Source organism: Macaca fascicularis, chromosome 2 (assembly GCF_037993035.2).
Source record: "Macaca fascicularis isolate 582-1 chromosome 2, T2T-MFA8v1.1".
Taxonomy (NCBI): domain Eukaryota; kingdom Metazoa; phylum Chordata; class Mammalia; order Primates; family Cercopithecidae; genus Macaca; species Macaca fascicularis.
This window is the reverse complement of record NC_088376.1, coordinates 169,760,820-169,782,156: the sequence shown is the minus strand read 5'-3', so window position 1 is coordinate 169,782,156 and position 21,337 is coordinate 169,760,820. Positions and strand designations below refer to the sequence as shown.

Below are 21,337 nucleotides of genomic sequence, written 5' to 3'. Positions count from 1 at the left end.
CACAGAGTTGTCAAATTGTTGGCTCAAGTTCTGCTACCTCTGTTAACTATACTTTAACCTTGTTCACCAGTGTAGCTTAATGGTTAAGGGTATGAACTCTGAAGCTAGAATGCTTGAGTCCAGATCCTAGTTTCACTTCTCATTAGTTATATGGCCTTGGATAAAATGCCTAACATTTCCATGCCTTGGTTTCTTCATATATAAAATGCAAAAAAATAATAGCACTTATTTTATGGTTGGTTAAGTAAATTACTTAGAAAAATACCTGGTACAGAATAAGTAGGTTGTCATATTCAGCAAATGAAAATAAAGGTCATCTATTAAATTTAAATTTCAGACAAAAAAATATATATAGAGAGATATAATTATCTATCTATCTATCTATCTATATATATATATATATATATTATTTTTTTTTTTTTTTGAGATGGAGTCTTGCTCTGTCACCAGGCTGGAGTGCAGTGGCACAATCTCGGCTCACTGCAACCTTCACCTCCTGGGTTCAAGTGATTCCCCTGCCTTGGCCTCCCGAGCAGCTGGGACTACAGGCATCTGCTACCATGCTCGGCTAATTTTTTGTATTTTAGTAGAGACAGGATTTCACCATGTTGGCCAGGATGGTCTCAATTTCCTGACCTTGTGATCCACCCGCCTTGGCCTCCCAAAGTACTGGGATTACAGGTGTGAGACACTGCACCCAGCTAAAAATAATTTTTAGTGTAAGCATGTACTATGTAATTTTACTTGGAAACCCTAAGAGTAAGTACTAAATATGCGTGGGGTTTTCTGTTTGTGTTTTGTTGTTGTTGTTGTTGTTTGAGATGGGGTCTCACTATATTATACAGGCTGGTCTTGAACTCCTGGGCTCAAGCAATCTTCCCACCTCAGCCTCTTGAGTAGCTGGGACTACAGACATGCACCTCTGCCCCTGGCTCAAATATGTTTGTTAAATAATAAGTAATTTTTGCATCTATATTTCCAGGACACTGGAAATTTATTGCATTGTATTACAGTTAATTGTTTCTGTACTTCTGTCCCTCAAATGAAGACTTCCTGGAGAGAGGAACCATGTTTTCTTTATCCCTTTATCCATTGAACTCCATACAATAGTAGTCATTTACAATTGTTTTATAAAACACAGAAGACAGGCAGAAAGGGTAGAGGAACTAATACATGACGTCCTATGATGCCTCCAGTGCTATTTTCCATCCTTCTTTCTGCTTGCCTCCTTAGTAATACAAAAGATACAGTTCTAGGAAAAGTTGAGGAGGGAAAAAGTCAACACTCATCACTCCTTACAGCAACAGTCCTTGGCTAGTCAGTGCGCTGGCCTGGCTAAAGACCTAGGACCAGTGATGAATTAGTAATGATCTTCCACATACACTTTTGTGAATTTTTTTTTTTTTTTTTTTTGGTGGATGAAACTGAAAATTGTGACAAAATTATAATGAAGGAAATCTTGCTTTGTAGTAGATCAATAAAATATTTCAGGCAAAGAGTAAAAAATGTATAATTGGAGAATGTACTCCTACAGCATTGTGATAGGCCCTGATACTTTCTTCCTAATATCCATTTTTCCCTTCTTCCTTATGAGCCAAGTTCTGGTTTTGTTCAGGGTGGCAATTAGACCATCTGAAAACACTTATCCTCCTAGACTTGCATGTGACCACATAGCATAGTTGTAGATAATGAGAAGTAAGAAAAGTCTACTGGATAGTACTGCCATGAAAGCTATTCTTTCCAAAATTAAAAAACAACAGTCTTGGTTGGAAAAACCCCTAGCCTTTTGCCTTTCCACACTTGATCCTTCTCCACTTTGACCTGCCTGGAACATTATGATTGGCAAGCAGATAATAATCTATAGATTTATCTGTACAATTATCTGCACAAGTAGACATATAAAAAAGATGTTAAGATTATTTTAAAACAACTGTATCCCACATTCATTCACCAAAACTCACAACTTCAATAGTATTTAATAAATGAAATCTAAAAAAAAATAGATAAGTGAAATCTTAACATAAGAGCAAGAAAGAATGAAGTTACAATAACTACAAACTATATTGAAATATGATTGAGGTAAAAATTGTTACATTGTTACCTACCAAAGAAACCCAGAACTTCCCTGGCTCCGAGTAAAATCCACAGAGGATGGGAGAGGGGGTTGATGGAATAAATATTTCCGGTAAAGGCTCTTCTTCCTCCTCCTCCTCTTCCTCCTCTTCCTCCTCCTGAAATTCTTTTTCTCCATCTTCTCCCATCTCTGCTGCTAGCTTGTTCCTCCTTTCTTCCCTTATTTTTTCCTTCAACTTCCTTTGTCTCTCCCTCTTTTCAATTTCTATTGATCTCTTTTAAAAGAAACATTAAGTAGGTATAAAAACAATTATGACTCATTCGTTCATTTACACCATTGGGGATGACAATGAAAATAGAAAGATACACAGCTCTGTAAAAATAGTATTTAAAAATACTCACCAATGTGAGAATATATTTTTTATCATTAAAACTTTTAAATCATTGGAATGACTCATTTTTGTTCTATCCCTATTAATCTTGGTTTTACAGAAATTATTTGGTCATTTTTTTCCTAATAGAGAAGCTAAATATAACTTCTCTTGGAGCCTATCACTGTTAACCCAGGAATTAGGCAGACTGAAAGAGTCCACAAGGAAAGTTGCTTCCAACTTTAGTAATACTGTGAGTTTGGCCTTCATCATCTATCAATTGTCCTTTGCAAAAGCCCTCTGACACTGGTATTTCCACCTCCCATCTTTTACCACTTCATTCTGTTCACCCCTCACAATTATCTTCCTAACTTACATGATATCATCACATCAATCCTCTCCTCACAAACTCACAATGGATCTCAATGGTCTAAAATGAAATGTCTTGGCTGGCATTTAAGGAGCCCCATGCATTGGTCACAGACTCTTGAAACATCCCTCCACAAATTGCCTACCTATATTTTATTGATCTATTCCTCATTTCTTGAAAACACTCATAACTCTGTGTTCTCTTGGGATGTTCTTCCAGCCTTTATTGCCATCGTCCTATTTTCACCTCTCAAAATTCCCCCTATTTTTTTTCTTGAGACAGGGTCTCACTCTGTCACCTGGGCTGGAGTTCAGTGGTGCAATCATAGCTCACTGCAACCATAAACTCCTGGGCTCAAGCGATCCTCCCACCTCAGCCTCCCAAAGTGCTGGGATGACAGGCATGAGCCAATGTGCCTGGCCTTTCCTATTCTTTAGGTACCAAATGTCACTTCCAGGCAGTCATCTTTGACCTTCTCCAATATCCCTCTATCAGAATCCTCTCTCTTTTCTTCTGCAGACCCCTAAAATTTCCTTCTTTGCATTTTGATTTCCATATCTATTTACTATTGCCTTCTAATAGCTGCTTTCCTACCAGATTATAAACTCCTTAAGTTCCGGACCTATGTTTTATTCTTTTCTGTATTCCGTCAGCACTTAACACAGGATATTTTACATTCTAAGGAAAGGAAATTATTAGAAGATAATGCTTCAGTAATATTCCATACCAGAATCTTAGATTTGACACTTGAAAAATGGAAACATTTTAAGCACATGTCTTTGATTTCATAGGAGACTACATCATGATCATCCTCTTCTAGATTTATGGTTGGAAGTGGAGCTTCAAGAATATAGCCATTTTCACAGATAATTAGTAAAGTACTTTCAAGCTAAAAAAGAAAAATTGAACATATTTACATTTAGGCAAAAGTTTTAAAGCATAGTTTAAAAAGATTATAAATAAAAAATATAATTACTATGTATATTAGCCATGTTTAAAACACACTAATTCCTCACTGCAGTTATTGGTTAAAAAGTCAAGTTTATTAATAATTATTATATAGTCATAAGTATTAATTATTGTTATATCATTATTAATTAATAAGGTAATTATTAAAATTAGATTTACATTTGGTTCCCTTATAGATGCCATAACATATGTGATTCATACATATTTTCTGATTTTCTGATGAATATATGTGATTGTGAAACCTGTTAGCTGGAAGGGCCAAATATTAAAATTAGGACTGCCAAGGAAAGTCTGCGTGTGTGGATGGTGTAGTCAGTCCCAGCCTACTTTGATGGCTCATCCTCTCTCTGCCTCAGTTTAACAAATGTGGATGTTCCCAAGGTTTTTTTCCTCTTCCCTCTTCTCTCCCTCCATAAGCATTTTCTGGGAAATCTTACAACCTTCATTATCATTTACATGCAATTAAATTTCAAATTAATCTCTCCAGCCCAGACTTCTCTCTTGGCTTCAAAACCATGTATTTAATCATGAATAGGAAATCCCCATCTTGATATTTACAGATACATTATTTGAAATGTTTATTCATTTGGTTATTTCATCTACAATTATTTGTTGTGTGCCTACTATGTACTCAGCATTTTCTTAAGTGGTAGGGATAAATTTGTAAGAAGAAAAACATAATATCTGCCATAATGTAGCTTATCTCCAATGGAAGCTTGTAATTTAGCAAATCAGATAAATAAACATAAATTATAATTGCAGAAGTCCTGCAGAGGTGTCATAGAACAAGTAGGTTGTACAAAGCTTTCAGAGAAGGTGGTATCTGAGTTTCAAGGTAAAGAATATATAAATTATAATTACATAATGAGTTAAGGGAGGGTTTGATAGAGCAAGACCTCAAGGAAAACACCATGTGCAAAAGTCCTGTGGAACATTTGCTTTTAAAAGAAAACTGTGGCTTGGATGGCATCACCTAGGGCAAAAGAACAGAATGAGAGGAGAGATTGGCAGAGCCTTAGGGAAACTTAATACTCAATGACTGAGTGAGGAAGACTGAGAAAGAATGACAAGATGTGGGAAAGGGAACCAGCGAAGCATAGTACCACAAAAGTGAAAGCGAAATGGTATTTCAAAAAGTAAGGACAGATTGATAGGATCAAACGTTGCTAAGAGGTCAAGAAATATAAGAACTAAACGTTAAATGGATATTATTGGTGCTTTTAGGAGAGCTGATTTGGTGGAATGATGAGACTAGAAGTCAGGTAAGAGCACATAAAGGAGAGAGTGATATGTAAGGAAATGGAGTCTGAGAATAGTCCATCCTTTTGAGAAAGTAGGCTGATTAGAGAGATAGGGTAGTAGCTAGAGGAGAATATAAGATCAAGGAAGTTATGTTTTGTAAGTGGGAGAGACAAGAACATATTTAAATACTGAAGGAAACAGTCCAATAAACAGGTATGATTAAATTTCTATGACAGAAAAGAGAAATAATGTAAAATATTGAAAAAAAAACTGGGAGAGAGTAGAAACAAAAGGGCAAGAGGCAGAATTGGCCTTAAGTAGGAAGGGAGACAGCTTCTCTATTTTAAAAGAGGGAGGAGGAGCAGATGAATACAGAGGTAAATGGGATTTTCCGTTTGGTACTGGGAAGTGAAAAAGTTCCTGTCTGAGGGCTCCTAGTTTTTCTATGATACAAGTTTTGCTGAGAGTGAGTTGGGAGCAAAAGGCTTGAAGCTTTGTAGAGAAGAAAAGTTCTAAAATGGTCATCATATGTGAAACAGGGAGTTGATAAGAGCAATGTCATGGGATTGCTGAACCATTTTATGGATTATGTCGAGGCCATTTTAATCACTAAATTATAGAGGAGGTAATCTTTGTTGACATATAACTATCTCCAGCAGCCTTTGGCTGATCACTATAGGCCAATATAAATTAGTTGGGGGAAGTTCAGAGATGGACTTTTGCTTGATGGGTATGAAGAAAAGACAGAGGAATAAAGGAAATCAGGGCATTGGAAGAATGTTTTTGATCCTTGTTTATCTTAGTTCAGGCCGCTATAATAGAATACCATAAACTAGGTAGCTTAAATAACAGAAATTCATCTCTCGGAGTTCCAGGAGCTGGGAAGCCCAAGATCAAGGGACTGGCAGATCCAGTATCTGATAAGGGCATTTTTCCTGGTTCATTGATGGTGATCTTGTTGTATTCTCACAGGACAGAGAGAACAAACTCTGGTCTCTTCATCCCCTTATAAGGAAATTAATCCCATTCACAAAGGTTCCACCCTCATGACCTAATTACCTCAAAGGCCCCACCTCCAAATACTATCACATGGGGGATTTAGGCTTTAACATGAATTGGAGTGTCAGGGGGAGTATAAACATTCAATTCATAGTATTATTGAAATAAAGAATTATAAAATTTAAGCTGGACATGGAAGGAAATGAAGAAGAGAGAACTAATAAATTAGGAAAAGCAAATTGTGAATGAAATACAGGTCCGTGTCATCAAAGAACTGCTTGGAGATAGAGTGGCAAATAAATTGTCTGAAAAAGACAAAGGGTGAAGTCAGAGTAAAGGCTAGTTTAATAGTTGACTTTTTTTTTTTTTTAAATTATACTTTAAGTTCTAGGATGCATGTACAGAATGTGCAGGTTTGTTACATAGGTATACACATGCCATGGTGGTCTCCTGCACCCATCAACCCGTCATCTACATTAGGTATTTCTCGTAATGCTCTCCCTCCCCTATCCTCCCACCCGCTGACAGGCCCCAGTGTGTGATGTTCCCCTCCCTGCGTTCATGTGTTCTCATTGTTCAACTTCCGCTTATGAGTTAGAACATGTGGTGTTTGGTTTTCTGTTCGTGTGTTAGTTTGCTGAGAATGATGGTTTCCAAATCGTTGACTTTTTTTTTTTTTTTTTTTGAGACGGAGTCTTGCTCTGTCACCCAGGTTGGAGTGCAGTGGCATGATCTCAGCTCACTGCAAGCTCCGCCTCTTGGGTTCACACCATTCTCCTGCCTCAGCCGCCCGAGTAGCTGGGACTACAGGTGCCTGCCACCACGCTCAGCTAATTTTTTTTGTATTTTTAGTAGAGTCGGAGTTTCACCGTGTTAGCCAGGATGGTCTCAATCTCCTGACCTTGTGATCCGCCCACCTTGGCCTCCCAAAATACTGGAATTACAGACGTAAGCCACCATACCCAGCCCAAAATAGTTGACTTTTAAGCTTGAGCTCTTATAGTTGTTATGTGCTCAATTGTGTCCCTTCAGAAAAAAATTCATATATTGAAGTTCTAACCCCCAATACTTCAGAATGTGACTACATTTGGGGATAGATCTTTAAAAGAGATAAGTTAAAACAGGGTTGTTAGGGTGGGCCCTTAATCCAATATGACTGATGTCTTTATAAGAAGACGGGATTAAGACACAGACAACACAAACATAGAGATGACCATGTGAGAACATAGCAAGAAACAGTTGTCTGCAAGCCAAGCAGAGAGGTCTCATAAGAAACTAAACCTACCAACACCTTGATTTGGGGCTTCTAGCCTCCAGAATTGTGAGGAAAGAAATTATGTTGTTTAAGCCATCCACTTTGTTGTATTTTGTTATGGTAGGTCTAGCAAACAAAAACACAGTAATAAGTATCCAGTGGGTAGCTGTGAAAGTGTGTGGGCAAACTATAAAAATCATGGAAGATGAGGGAGTCAAGAAGTTCAGAGTCTGATGCTGTTTGATCAATTATCCACATGGTTAATATCTGATATGGTTTGGCTGTGTCCCTACCCAAAACTCATCTTGAATTGTAGCTCCCACAATTCCCACATGTCATGAGAGGAACCTAGTGGAAGGTAATTGGATCACTGGGGCAGGTCTTTCCTGTGCTGTTCTCATTATAGTGAATAAGTCTCACAAGATCTGATGGATTTATAAAGAGGAGTTCCCCTGCACAAGTCCTCTTCTTGCCTGCTGCCATGTAAGACATCCCTTTGCTCTTCCTTTGTTTTCCACCATGATTGTGAGGCCTCCCCACCCATGAGGAATTGTGAGTCCATTAAACTTCTTTTTATTTATAAATTACCCAGTCTTGGGTATGTCTTTATCAGTAGTGTGAAAACAGACTAATACAATATCATTCAGAATACTTGTTTGTACTTTTACTGGAGAGAAAGATAACCATATTCTCAAAATTCAAATAAAGAAGCAGGATCAACCAGGTGGTCAGATTATAGCAATGTAGAAAGAAAAGATGTTACAGGTGAATGACAAGGGCCTCAAAGAAACAGAGTTTATATTTTATGATTTTCTTTCTTGTTCAGAAAACTTCATTGTATGTGGTAAAAACAGAATTTGATCTATCCCAGAGAAAGTTGCTTATCACTTGAGAAGAATGTGTATTCTACTGCTGTTGGTGGACTGCTCTGAACACATCTGTTAGGGCTATGTGGCTTATAGTGTTATACAAGTCTTCTGGGGTTTTGCTTTTTGTTTGTTTGTTTGTTTGTTTTGAGATGGGGTCTTGCTCTCACCCAGGCTGGAGGGCAGTGGTGTGACCTCAGCTCACTGAAACCTCCGCCTCCTGGGTTCAAGGGATTCTCCCACCTCAGCCTCCCCAGTAGCTGGGACTATAGGCATGCCACCACACCCAGCTAATTTTTGTATTTTTTTTGAGGGGGGGTTAGAGACAGGGTTTCACCATGTTGGCCAGGCTTGTCTCAAACTCCTGACCTCAGGTGATTGGCCTGCCTCAGCCTCCCAAAGTGCTGGGATTATAGGTGTGAGGCACTGCGCCCTGCCTCTGTTTCTTTAGTGATCTTCTATCTATATGTTTTATCCATTATTAGAAGTGGGGTATAGAAGTCTACTATTATTGTATTACTTTCTATTTCTCCCTTCATCTTTCTCAATGTTTGCTTTATATATTTAGGTGCTCTGAGGTGGGATGTGTGTATATATGTGTGTGTGTGTGTGTGTGTGTGTATATATATATTTATATTTATATTTATAATTGTTATATTTTTCTGGTGGACTGATATTTTATTATTATAAGATGTTATTCTTTGTATCTTATGACAGTTTTTATGTCAAGTCTATTTTGTCTGATATAAATACAGCAATCCCTGCTTATGTTTGGTTACCATTTGCATGGAATGTCTTTTTCCATCACTTGCCTTTCAACCAAATTGGGTCTTATTTTTTTATTCATTCAACTTCTGTATGTCTTTAGATTGTTATAAGATATTATTTGCAACCCTGATGGTAACCTCAATGAAAAAAACATACAATGGATACAAAAGAAATTTAAAACATACCACCAGAGAAAATCACCCTCACTAAAAGGTAGATAAGAAGGAAGGAAAGAAGACCACAAATCAACCAGAAAGCAAATAACAAAATGGCAGAAGTAAGTCCTTACTTATCAACAATAACAATGAATGTAAATGGACTAAACTCTCCAAACAAAAGAAATGAGATGGCTGAATGGATTTAAAAAACAAGCCTCAGTGATCTGTTGCCTACAAGAAACACACCTCATCTATAAAGACACATATAGACTGAAAGTAAAGGAACAGAAAGATATTCTATGCAAATGGAAATCAAAATAGAGTAGAAACAATTACATTTACATCAGAAAAAAATAGATTTTTAAGACAAAGAAGGTCATTATATAGTGATAAAGGGGTCAATTCAGTAAAAGGATATAACAATTGTAAATATATATGCACTCAATGCTGAAGAACCTAGATATATAAAAATCAAATATTATTAGAGCTAAAGAAAGAGATCAACCCCAATACAACAATAACTGGAGACTCTTAACACCCAACTGTCAACACTGGACAGATCTTCCAGGCAGAAAATGAACAAAGAAACATTGGACTTAATCTGTACTATGGACCAAATGGACCTCATAGATATTTACAGAACATTTCATCCAATGGCTGCAGAATACACATTGTTCTCCTCAGCATATGGATAATTCTGAAGAACAGACCATATGCTAGTCCACAAAACAAGTCTTAAAACATTTTTAAAAATGAAATTATATCAAGTATCTTCTCAGACCAAAATGAAATGAAATTAGAAATCAATAAAAAGGAATTTTGGAAACTACATGAACTCACAGGAATTAAACAATATGTTCCTGAATGACCAGTGGGTCAATGAAGAAATTAAGAAGAAAATTTAAAAATGTGTTGAAACAAATGGCAGTGGAAACACAGCATACCAAAACCTGTGGAATATGGTGAAAGCAGTACTAAGAGAAAAGTTTATAGCTATAAGCAACTACATCAAAAAAGATAGAAAAACTTCAAATAACTAATGATGTATCTTAAAGAACAAAAAAAGTAAGTGCAAACCCAAACCAAAATTAGTAGAAGAAAATAAATAAAAAAGATCAGAACAAAATTAAATGAAAATGAAAGAAAATACAAAAGATCAATAAGTTAAAAAGTTGTTTTTGCAAAAGATAAATTGACAAACTTTTAGCCAGACTAACAAAAAAAAGAGAGAGAAGACTAAAATATATTAAATCAAAGATGAAAAAGGAAACATTACAACTGATACCACAGAAATTCAAAGGATCATTAGAGGCTACTATGAGCAACTGTATACCAATAAATTTTAAAACCTTGAAGAAATAGTAAAATTCCTAGAAGATACAACCTACCAAGACTGAACCATGAAGAAATTCAAAACGTGAACAGACCAATATTGAGTAATGAGATCAAAGCCATAATTTTAAAAAGTCTCCCAGCAAAGAAAAGCCTGGGACCCAAATGGCTTCACTGTTGAATTCTATCAAACATTTAAGAATATCAATCCTGCTCAAACTATTATGAAAACTGAGGAGGCGGGAATACTTCCAAACTCATTCAACCAGGCCAGTACTACCCTAATACCAAAGCCAGACAAAGGCACATCACAAGAAGAAAACTACAGGCTACTATCACTGATGAATATTGATACAAAACCTCAACAAAACACTAACAAACTGAATTCAACAACACATTAAAAAGATCATTCATCATGGCCAAGTGGGATTTATCCCAGGGATGATAGGATGGTTCAACATATGCAAATCAATCAGTGTGATACATCATATCAACAGAATGAAGGACAAAAATTATATGATCATTTCAATTGATGCTGAAAATGCACTTAATAAAATTTAACATCCCATCATGATAAAAATTTTCAAAAGACTGAGTAGAGAAGGAACATACCTCAACACAATAAAACCCATATATGACAGACCTATAGCTAGTATCATACTAAATGAATACAGAAAGCCTTTCCTCTAAGATCTGAAACCCAACAAGGATGCCCACTGTTACTGCTGTTATTAAACATAGTACTGGAAGTCCTAGATAGAGCAATCAGATAAGAAAGAAATAAAGGACATCCAAACTAGAAAGAAAGAAGTCAAATTATCCTCGTTTGCAGAATATATGATCTTATATTTGGTAAAACCTAAAGATGCCACCAAAAAACTGTTAGAACTGGTAAACAAATTCAGTAAAGTTGCAGGATACAAAATCAACACACAAAAACCAATCGCATTTCTATACACCAACAGCAAACAATCTGAAAAAGAAATTTAAAAAAGTAATCCCACTTACAATAGCTACAAATAAAATAAAATACATAGAGATTAACTTAACCAAAGAAATGAAAGATCTCTATAATGACAACTATAAAATTGGATGAAAGAAATTAAAGAGGACACAAAAAAGAAAGATATTCCATATTCATAGATTGGAAGTATCAATGTTGTTAAAATGTCCATATTATCTAAAGCAATCTACAAATTAAATGCAATCCCTATCAAAATAGCAATCACATTCTTCATAAACATAGAAAAAAAATCCTAAAATTTATACAGAATCACAAAAGACTCAGAATAGACAAAGCTATTCTGAGCAAAAAGAAGCTGGAGAAATCACATTACCTGACTTCAAGTTATACTACAGAGATACAGTAACAAAAACAGCATGGTACTGACATAAAAACAGAAACACAGACCAATAGAACAGAATACAGAATGCAGAAACAAATCCATACATCTACAGTGAACTCATTTTTGACAAAGATGCCAAGAACATAGATTGCACAAAGAACAGTCTCTTTAAAAAACGGTTCTGGAAAAACTGGATATCCACATGCAGAAGAGTAAGATGACCCCTATCTCTTGCCATATACAAAAATCAAATCAAAATGAATTAAAGACTTAAACTTAAGACCTCAAAACTATGAAACAATTAAAAGAAAACATTGGGGAAACTCTCCAGGACATTGGACTGGGCAAAGATTTCTTGAATAACACCCCACAAGCACAAGCAACCAAAGCGAAAATGGACAAATGGAATCACATCAAGTTAAAAACTTTCTGCACAGCAAAGGAAGCCATCAATAAAGTGAAGAGACACCCCACAGAATGACAGAAAATATTTGCAAACTATCCATCTGACAAGGAATTAATAACCAGAATATACAAGGAGCCCAAACAACTCTATGGGGGAAAAATCTACTAATTCAATTTTTAAATTGGCAAAAAATCTGAAGAGACATTTCTCAAAAGAAGGCATGCGCATGGCAAACAGGTATATGAAAAGGTGCTCAACATCACTAATCATCAGAGAAATGCAAATTAAAAACTACAACGAGATATTATCTCATTCCTGTTAAAATGGCTTTTTTCCAAAAGACAGGCAATGCCAAATGCTGGTAAGAATGTGGAGTAAATAAAGTACACTGTTGGTAGGAATGTAAATTAGTATAACCACTATGGAGAACAGTTTGGGGCTCCTCAAAAAAACTAAAAATGGAGCTAACATATGATCCAGCAATCCCACTGCTAGGTATATACCCAAAAGAAAGGAAATCAGTGTATTGAAGGAAATCAGTACATCTGTACTTCCATGTTTATTGCAGCACTATTCACAATAGCCAAGATTTGAAAGCAACCTAACTATCCCACAACAGATGAATGGATAAAGAAAATGTGGTACATATACACAATGTGTACTCTTCAGCCATAAAAAAGAATGAGATCCTATTATTTGCAGCAACCTGGATGGAACTGGAGGTCATTATGTTAAGTGAAAAAAGCCAGGCACAGAAAGACAAACATCACATGGTCTCACTTACTTGTGACCTAACAATGAAAACAACTGAACTCATAGAGATGGAAAGTAAAACGATGGTTACCAGCAGATGAGAAGGGTGGTGGGTGTGGTGGGGGGGGGTGGGGTGCAAATTGGGGATGGTATATGAGTAAGAAAAAATACATAAAATGAATAAGATCTAGTATTTAATAGCACAACAGGGAGACTGTAGCCAATAATAATTTATTGCACATGTTAAAATAACTGAAAGAGTATAATTGGATTGTTTGTAACATAAAGGATAAATGCTTGAGGTGATGGATATCCCATTTACTCTGGTATGATTATTATGCATTATACACCTTATCAAAATATCTCATGTACCCCATAAATATATATATATACACACACACACACACACACACACACATCATGTACCCACAAAAATAAAAAATAATAGTAACAAAGACAAGAATAATTCTCAAGATTCTGGCTTTAGTGACAGGGAAAATGGAAGTCCAAGGATAATACGGGAGGAAGAACATGTCTTTTTTTTTTTTTTTTTTTTTTTTAATTTATTTATTATTATTATACTTTATTATTTTTTTTAATTTATTTTTTATTATTATACTTTAAGTTGTAGGGTACATGTGCATAACGTGCAGGTTTGTTACATATGTATACTTGTGCCATGTTGGTGTGCTGCACCCATCAACTTGTCATTTACATCAGGTATAACTCCCAATGCAATCCCTCCCCCCTCCCCCCTCCCCATGACAGGCCCCTGTGTGTGATGTTCCCCTTCCTGAGTCCAAGTGATCTCATTGTTCAGTTCCCACCTATGAGTGAGAACATGCGGTGTTTGGTTTTCTGTTCTTGTGATAGATTGCTAAGAATGATGGTTTCCAGCTGCATCCATGTCCCTACAAAGGACACAAACTCATCCTTTTTGATGGCTGCATAGTATTCCATGATGTATATGTGCCACATTTTCTTAATCCAATCTGTCACTGATGGACATTTGGGTTGATTCCAAGTCTTTGCTATTGTGAATAGTGCTGCAATAAACATACGAGTGCATGTGTCTTTATAGCAGCATAATTTATAATCCTTTGGGTATATACCCAGTAATGGGATGGCTGGGTCATATGGTATATCTAGTTCTAGATCCTTGAGGAATCGCCATACTGTTTTCCATAATGGTTGAACTAGTTTACAATCCCACCAACAGTGTAAAAGTGTTCCTATTTCTCCACATCCTCTCCAGCACCTGTTGTTTCCTGACTTTTTAATGATCGCCATTCTAACTGGTGTGAGATGGTATCTCACTGTGGTTTTGATTTGCATTTCTCTGATGGCCAGTGATGATGAGCATTTTTTCATGTGTCTGTTGGCTGTATGAATGTCTTCTTTTGAGAAATGTCTGTTCATATCCTTTGCCCACTTTTTGATGGGGTTGTTTGTTTTTTTCTTGTAAATTTGTTTGAGTTCTTTGTAGGTTCTGGATATTAGCCCTTTGTCAGATGAGTAGATTGCAAAAATTTTCTCCCATTCTGTAGGTTGCCTGTTCACTCTGATGGTAGTTTCTTTTGCTGTGCAGAAGCTCTTTAGTTTAATGAGATCCCATTTGTCAATTTTGGCTTTTGCTGCCGTTGCTTTTGGTGTTTTAGACATGAAGTCTTTGCCCATGCCTATGTCCTGAATGGTACTACCTAGGTTTTCCTCTAGGATTTTTATGGTATTAGGTCTAACATTTAAGTCTCTAATCCATCTTGAATTAATTTTCGTATAAGGAGTAAGGAAAGGATCCAGTTTCAGCTTTCTACTTATGGCTAGCCAATTTTCCCAGCACCATTTATTAAATAGGGAATCCTTTCCCCATTTCTTGTTTCTCTCAGGTTTGTCAAAGATCAGATGGCTGTAGATGTGTGGTATTATTTCTGAGGACTCTGTTCTGTTCCATTGGTCTATATCTCTGTTTTGGTACCAGTACCATGCTGTTTTGGTTACTGTAGCCTTGTAGTATAGTTTGAAGTCAGGTAGCGTGATGCCTCTAGCTTTGTTCTTTTGACTTAGGATTGTCTTGGAGATGCGGGCTCTTTTTTGGTTCCATATGAACTTTAAAGCAGTTTTTTCCAATTCTGTGAAGAAACTCATTGGTAGCTTGATGGGGATGGCATTGAATCTATAAATTACCTTGGGCAGTATGGCCATTTTCACGATATTGATTCTTCCTATCCATGAGCATGGTATGTAGGAAGAACATGTCTTAGAGAGACTATAATGAACTCCATTTAGACACCTCCAAATTATCTTCACAAAAATAAAAGATCACCAAGTTCTGTCAATTTTCTCTTCTAAATATCTCTTGTCTGCACAGTCTTTCATGCTCTAGTCACATCACAGCTGCCCAATAGATCCACCTGCCCCTGACCTGGCTCCCTTGTGTCTTCTCCACACTGCTGCCAAAGTGAACATGGTAGTAACCATGGCAGACAGAATGGCTCTGTGTGTACATGGGACGCACCCTTACCGGAACCACCCAAAACCATTAGGCAGAAGCTTTATGCTTTATGCTCAGATATGAGATCTGATATTTCAGCTGGTAAGGGCTAAGATCTACTGCAATTTGGACAATTAAAGTCTGCAGCAGGTCAGTTACATACAGTAATTTACTTTTTACTTTAGTAATTTGCAAATGATTTTACAAATACAAGTGCTAGCAAGCAGGACTGCCCAAAATGACTTTTAAATTACGCTGAGTGTTTTGGTCTTGCATGGTACAGGTTGTTTGTCCCCTACAAATCTCACATTGAAATTTGATCTCTAATGTTAGACACGGGGCCTAATGGGAGGTATTTGGGTCTTGCGGGTGGATGCCTCATGAATAGATTGATGCTTTCCCTGGGTGGGGAAGGGGGTGGGTTCTTGTTCTATTCATTCCCAGGAGAGCTGGTTATTAAAAAGAGCCTGGCACTTCCCCCACTCCCTCTTTTGTTTGTTTGTTTGTGATGGGCTCTCACTCTGACACCCAGGCTGGATGGAGCGCAGTGGCGCGATCTTGGCACACTGCAGCCTCAAGCGATCCTCCCACCTCAACCTCCCGAGTTGCTGGGACTACAGGCGTGCACCACCACATCTGGCTAATTTTTGTATTTTTTGTAGAGACAGGGTTTCACCATGTTGCCCAGGCTTGTCTCAACTCCTGCACTCAAGTGATCCACTTGCCTTGGCCTCCCAAAGTGCTGGGATTACAGGTGTGTGCCACCACACCTGGTCTCCCCACTCTCCCTCTTGCTTCCTCTCTCACTACATGATCTCTATACAAGCTAGATCCCTTTCACCTTCTGACATGACTACAAGCCCATGAGGCCCTCACCAGAAGATGCTGGCACCATGCTTCTTGTGTAGCCTGCAAAGCCATGAGCCAAATTGCCCAGCCTCAAGTATTCCATTATAGCCACACAAATAAACCAATAATTACTTTTAATTTTTTTAACTTATTTCAAAATAATTATAGATTTACAGGAAGTTGAAAAGATAGTACACAGAGGTATCACATACCCTTCACTCAGTTTCTACCACTGATTACATCTTATGCAACTATACAAAACCACCCAGGACTTTGACATTAGTACAGAATGTGTGTACAGCTCTACATCATTTTCTCATATGTGTAGATTTGTGTAAGCATCATGACAATTAAGACACAAAACTATACCATCACCACAAAGGTCTCCCTCAAGCTACTTCTTTAATGTCACACCTACTCCCCTCCCACTCACCACCCCAACCCCTGGCAAATGTTGGTTGATCTTTTTAACTTTGTATCTAGGGAAGTGAATAAAGGATGCACATAATGTTTTATGTTGTGATATAAACATTCATGCTTTCTCACAGAGCTTCCTTTGCAGCTACCACTCCCTTCACCTGAACCATCTGTACCCATCTCTTATTCATTTGGTCATATCCTACCAATTTCTCAAAATCAAGGTACAGTAATACAAAATAATAACTTAATTTTAACTTCTTCCTTTCTTGATAGTTCCCTGCTCTAAATTCACAACACACATTGTCTATACCACGGGTGTCCAATCTTTTCGCTTCCCTGGGCCACACTGGAAAAAGAAGAATTGTCTTGGCCCACACATAAAATACACTAACTAACACTAACAACAGCTGATGAGCTAAAAAAAAAAACCTGCAAAATATCTCATAAAGTCTTCAGAAAGTTTACGAATTTGTGTTGTGCCTCATTCAAAGCCATCCTAGGCTGCATGCAGCCCACAGGCTATGGGTTGGACAAGCTTGGTCTATACCATTGATATTTTAGTCATCAATTCCTTTGTGAAACCTTATTGTTCAATGATAAGGTATATTTAACTTTTTAAATGTATATTTTTTTCTCCTCGAGAGACTGTTTTGTACTGCTTATTTAATCCACCACAGTGCCTAGAAAAGATAGAAACAATGAGTATTTGTTGACTAATTTCAAAAAGCATTTTTAAGATAATATTAATGTATTTTCTGGTCCTTTTATTTAGAAAAGCTTAAAGTGGATTACCAATGTTACTCCAAGAATCCTGATGGCACTTCTATGCAATTCGTCAGTATTATTATCCTGGCACCTGGCACAGCACTTGGTTTAGACAGTCAATCAATATTTAGATGACTGAATTATCATATGCTCACATTTAGTAAAACTGGAGACATTAAAAGACATTAGTAATCAATACTGAATTACCAATTGCTAAGAAAGAAGAAATAAAAGGTTAGAAGAGGAAATCGATGTGGATTGAGGGCAGAGGAGAAGCAAAGAGATAAAGATGAGGAAAAGTACATTCAGACCTTAGAATTCAGCTTCTGATTCTCAGAGAGACTGACTGATCAAGGTGAAAGCATTTCGACATGTCGTGCCTGTGGCCAAAAGTCCCGTTGGAGGAAAGCCTGAAAAAACGCTGGGTTTTGAGAGAGGATCATGGTCAACCAATAAGACCATGAAAGAGAAAGGAGGCAGTGAGAGAGAGGAAGGCTCCTGAGTGATGCTCTACTGGCCAACCCCAGCAGCAGCCACCTGAACTTTCTGTTGTTGCATCCCTGACCCTCACTGCAGGAACCAGGAGTGGGCTAAAAATTCCACCTGCTATTCTCTATCTACAAGATAGTTTCACTATGTAGTAATTGAGATTTAAGCAGGAAGACAAATAATAATGACTTACATGAGACATAGGAGACCACATTAACTGACACACAGGTCCAGGAGTATTAATATAACCAATTGGCTTATAATCCCTTTCCACTTCAAAGAAGAAAACAGTTTGATCTTTACTCTAAGGAAAAAGACACATCCACCAAATATATATTACTATGAAATCTAGTCTATAGATCACAAAAAAAGCATTTAATAGCATACGCTATCTCTATCTACAATGGTCATATATCCCAGATTATTCTAGGAGAATTCTTATTTCTAAAACTTGCTCCATTTTCCCCATTAGAACTTTTGGCAAACCATGCGTTTCAATATGTGGTTCTGAAAATATGATCACCATACTTTCAGAAATGCACACAAAAAAATTCTATCATGCATATGCTCGCCTACTAGTACATAAAGAATTTACCTGGTTATTCTCTTCATTTATGACAATTCTATATAAGAACATACCTATGTTGAATAAAATACTGATTATAAACAATACAACTAGCATGGTCCCCAGTTGAAATTTCCTATTCATTTAAAATAAGCATTAGAATTCAATTTGCAAGAATATTTTTAAGTGTTATTCACATGCTCCAGCTCCATTCTGATTAAAAAGAAGGCTATTCACAGACTACATTGAAAGAATATGACTATAAAGAAAGCAAAATATGAATATATTGATAGAAAATGAATTTCAGTAAATAAGACATGATGAAGTAGGAGTACTTATAAGGCAATGTTAACTATAAAATTTCAACAAGAAAAGAAAGGAAATGTACTGCTTACCCCTGTGGCTAGAATTTCCCCATCACGTTCATAAGCTAAAGCAGTGACACGAGCAGTATGGGGTTTGAAAACCTGTTTCAAGCGAATATCGGCATCCGAAATTTTCTTCCGTCCCACAAAAATCGTGAGCCCTTTTGGATCATAAAGTTCAAGAACTCGAACAACTCCATCTTCAAATCCTACAATAATTTCTGCTCCAGTGAAGTTTACCTTGGAAAAAATTAAAGATAAGGGACCTGAAACGAGTTAATTGAGAAAGTTGGACTATATAACAGATATTTTATTTAGACTTAGGTAATTTAATATTGGCTGCCCATTAACAATCCTTTATACCACTTTCTGGTAACCACTATCCATTCTAGCATATCTCTTTATAATCAATGACCACAGGAAGGATAAATAATGTTAATTCAAACATTGAATGAACAAACAGCAGAGTGTCTGCCTACCACATGCTAAGCACCTATCATCAGCCACTCAGTGGTGAACATAAACAGACTCAGTGCTTGGTTTCACAGAGTTTTGGTCTAGTGAAAGGTTGGACACATTAATCATCACATAAATGAGTGTGAAATTATGAACTGAAATAAGTGCTAAAAGAAAAATATGCATTCTCTGAGAGCATATAACAAAGAAGGCTGACCTCAACTTATGGCTTCCCTAAGAAAGAGATGGTGGAGCTGATAACAAAAGGATGCTCAGGAATTAGCTAGGTACAGGAAGGTGGGACAAGCACTCCTAAGAGAGAATATAACTTCTGCAGGAGTCCTGTGGCAGGAAATAACAGAATTCAAGAAAAAGTTATAGTATGACTAGAGTAAGAGAACATTTTCCCGGGAGGCTGGAGAGGAAGACAGGCAAGCAGTAGATGATAAAATGGGTTCCACGTCACATTAAGAAGAGTCTTCATAAAGTCTCAGCTGGAGATATAAATCTACCAATGTCTGAATGTACCAAATCTGCTGTCTTGGAAGAGCCTGGGCATCCTGTAGAGCTCAATGACAATCAGTTATGAGAATTTGGGGAATAAAAAAGTTGTACACCATTCAACTCCAGTTGAATGTTGTTTATCCAATAAAAATTTACTAAGTGTCTAAATGTACCAGTAACTATAGAGGCACAGGAGATGCAAAGAATAAGACATGGTTGTCACCATGAAAAAAGTCTAGTGGGAAAGACAATAAAGCACATAATCCTAGTATGCTGTGATAAATGCTGTAAGAGATATACACATAAGCACTAAGGGGAAAAAAATCACAGAGGAAGGAGGCCCTAACTCTACTTGAAGGTAGATTCATGGAGGGCTATGCAGAGATGATGTCTGACCTGAGCTGGGTCATAAAGACTGATGTGTAGCCTTCCAGAAAGGTAAAGGGGTATGGAGAAGGGACATTTTAATTGTAGCTTAAAATCCATATGATCATTACTCGGATACAAGCCTAAAAAAGGAAACATGCTGTGAACATTACACAACCATCTGAATAAACAATTCAATTACCTGGATTGTAGTTTTAAGACTTCAGTTAAGAGTGTAACTAGATTAGGATAGTGAGTGAGCTAAGTCTGCCAATCCAAACGCTCTGTCATTTCTACTTGCTCTAGCCTCATCACAAAGCTGGCTCTGTTCCCTGGACTAAGTTCTCCTTCTGGTCTTGATCCCATCATGAAATTCCCCCTCATTCCAGTTATATCCACATTTACTTTTAGCCTGGAATATTTTCTCTTTAATTTCAACCCAAAATAATAAAGATTAAATATTTCCCCAAATAATTCCATGGCATTTTAAAAATATGGCTGCAAATCTTTGATGTGCCTCCCATGGAGAGATGGGGTTTAAGTCCCCTCCTCTTGATTCTGTATGGGGCTTGTGACTGTGTGACTGCTTCACCCAATCAAGTATGGTAGAAGTGATATTTTAACTTCTGGGGAATGGGCCATAAAAGATCATCAGCTTCTGCCTTTACTGTTGGAACACTAGATCTTGGAGCCCTGAGCTACCATGTAAAAAGTGTGTGACTGTCCTGAGGCTGCCATGTTCTGATGAAGCCTAAGCCACATGGAGAGGGTATTATGTATAAACACTCCTATTGGCAGTCCCAGCATAGCTTAGCCTTCAAGTCGTCCAACCCAGGTGACAGCCTTGTGATCAAGAAGCCTTTGGGCTATTCCAGGCCCAGCCATTCATGTCTTCCCAGCTGAGTTCCCAGACACCCTGAAGCAGAGACAATCCATCCCTGCTGTCACCCGAATCTCAACACAAAGACTACATGAACAAAATAAAATGATTATTTTATGCCACTGCATTTTGAGATAGTATATTACACAGCAATTGATAAATGGAACAACTCCCTATCCCAGCTTAATTTGTTTCTATAGTTCTTGTAATTATCTAACATAAAATGTACTTAACTTACTTATTTTGACTACTATCTGTCTCTGCCTCCCTCCCACTAAA

The 21,337-nt window shown here is 37.1% G+C and overlaps 1 protein-coding gene across 5 annotated transcripts in view; it reads right to left on the bottom strand.

The window, feature by feature from the left end:
* Positions 1-21,337, bottom strand: part of CFAP44 (cilia and flagella associated protein 44) — a 148,926-nt gene that overhangs the window by 86,232 nt on the left and 41,357 nt on the right. For all 5 annotated transcript variants that reach the window (XR_006695992.2, XM_005548130.5, XM_005548134.5 and 2 more), the window contains 4 exons: positions 18,883-19,092; positions 18,116-18,226; positions 3,542-3,703; positions 2,106-2,348 (listed from right to left, as the gene is read on the bottom strand). Coding sequence is in view for 4 of the 5 variants with exons in the window: in XM_005548130.5 (XP_005548187.2) it covers positions 2,106-2,348; positions 3,542-3,703; positions 18,116-18,226; positions 18,883-19,092 (726 nt within the window). In the remaining variant the exon portion in view is untranslated. The remainder of the gene's footprint in view (positions 1-2,105; positions 2,349-3,541; positions 3,704-18,115; positions 18,227-18,882; positions 19,093-21,337) is intronic.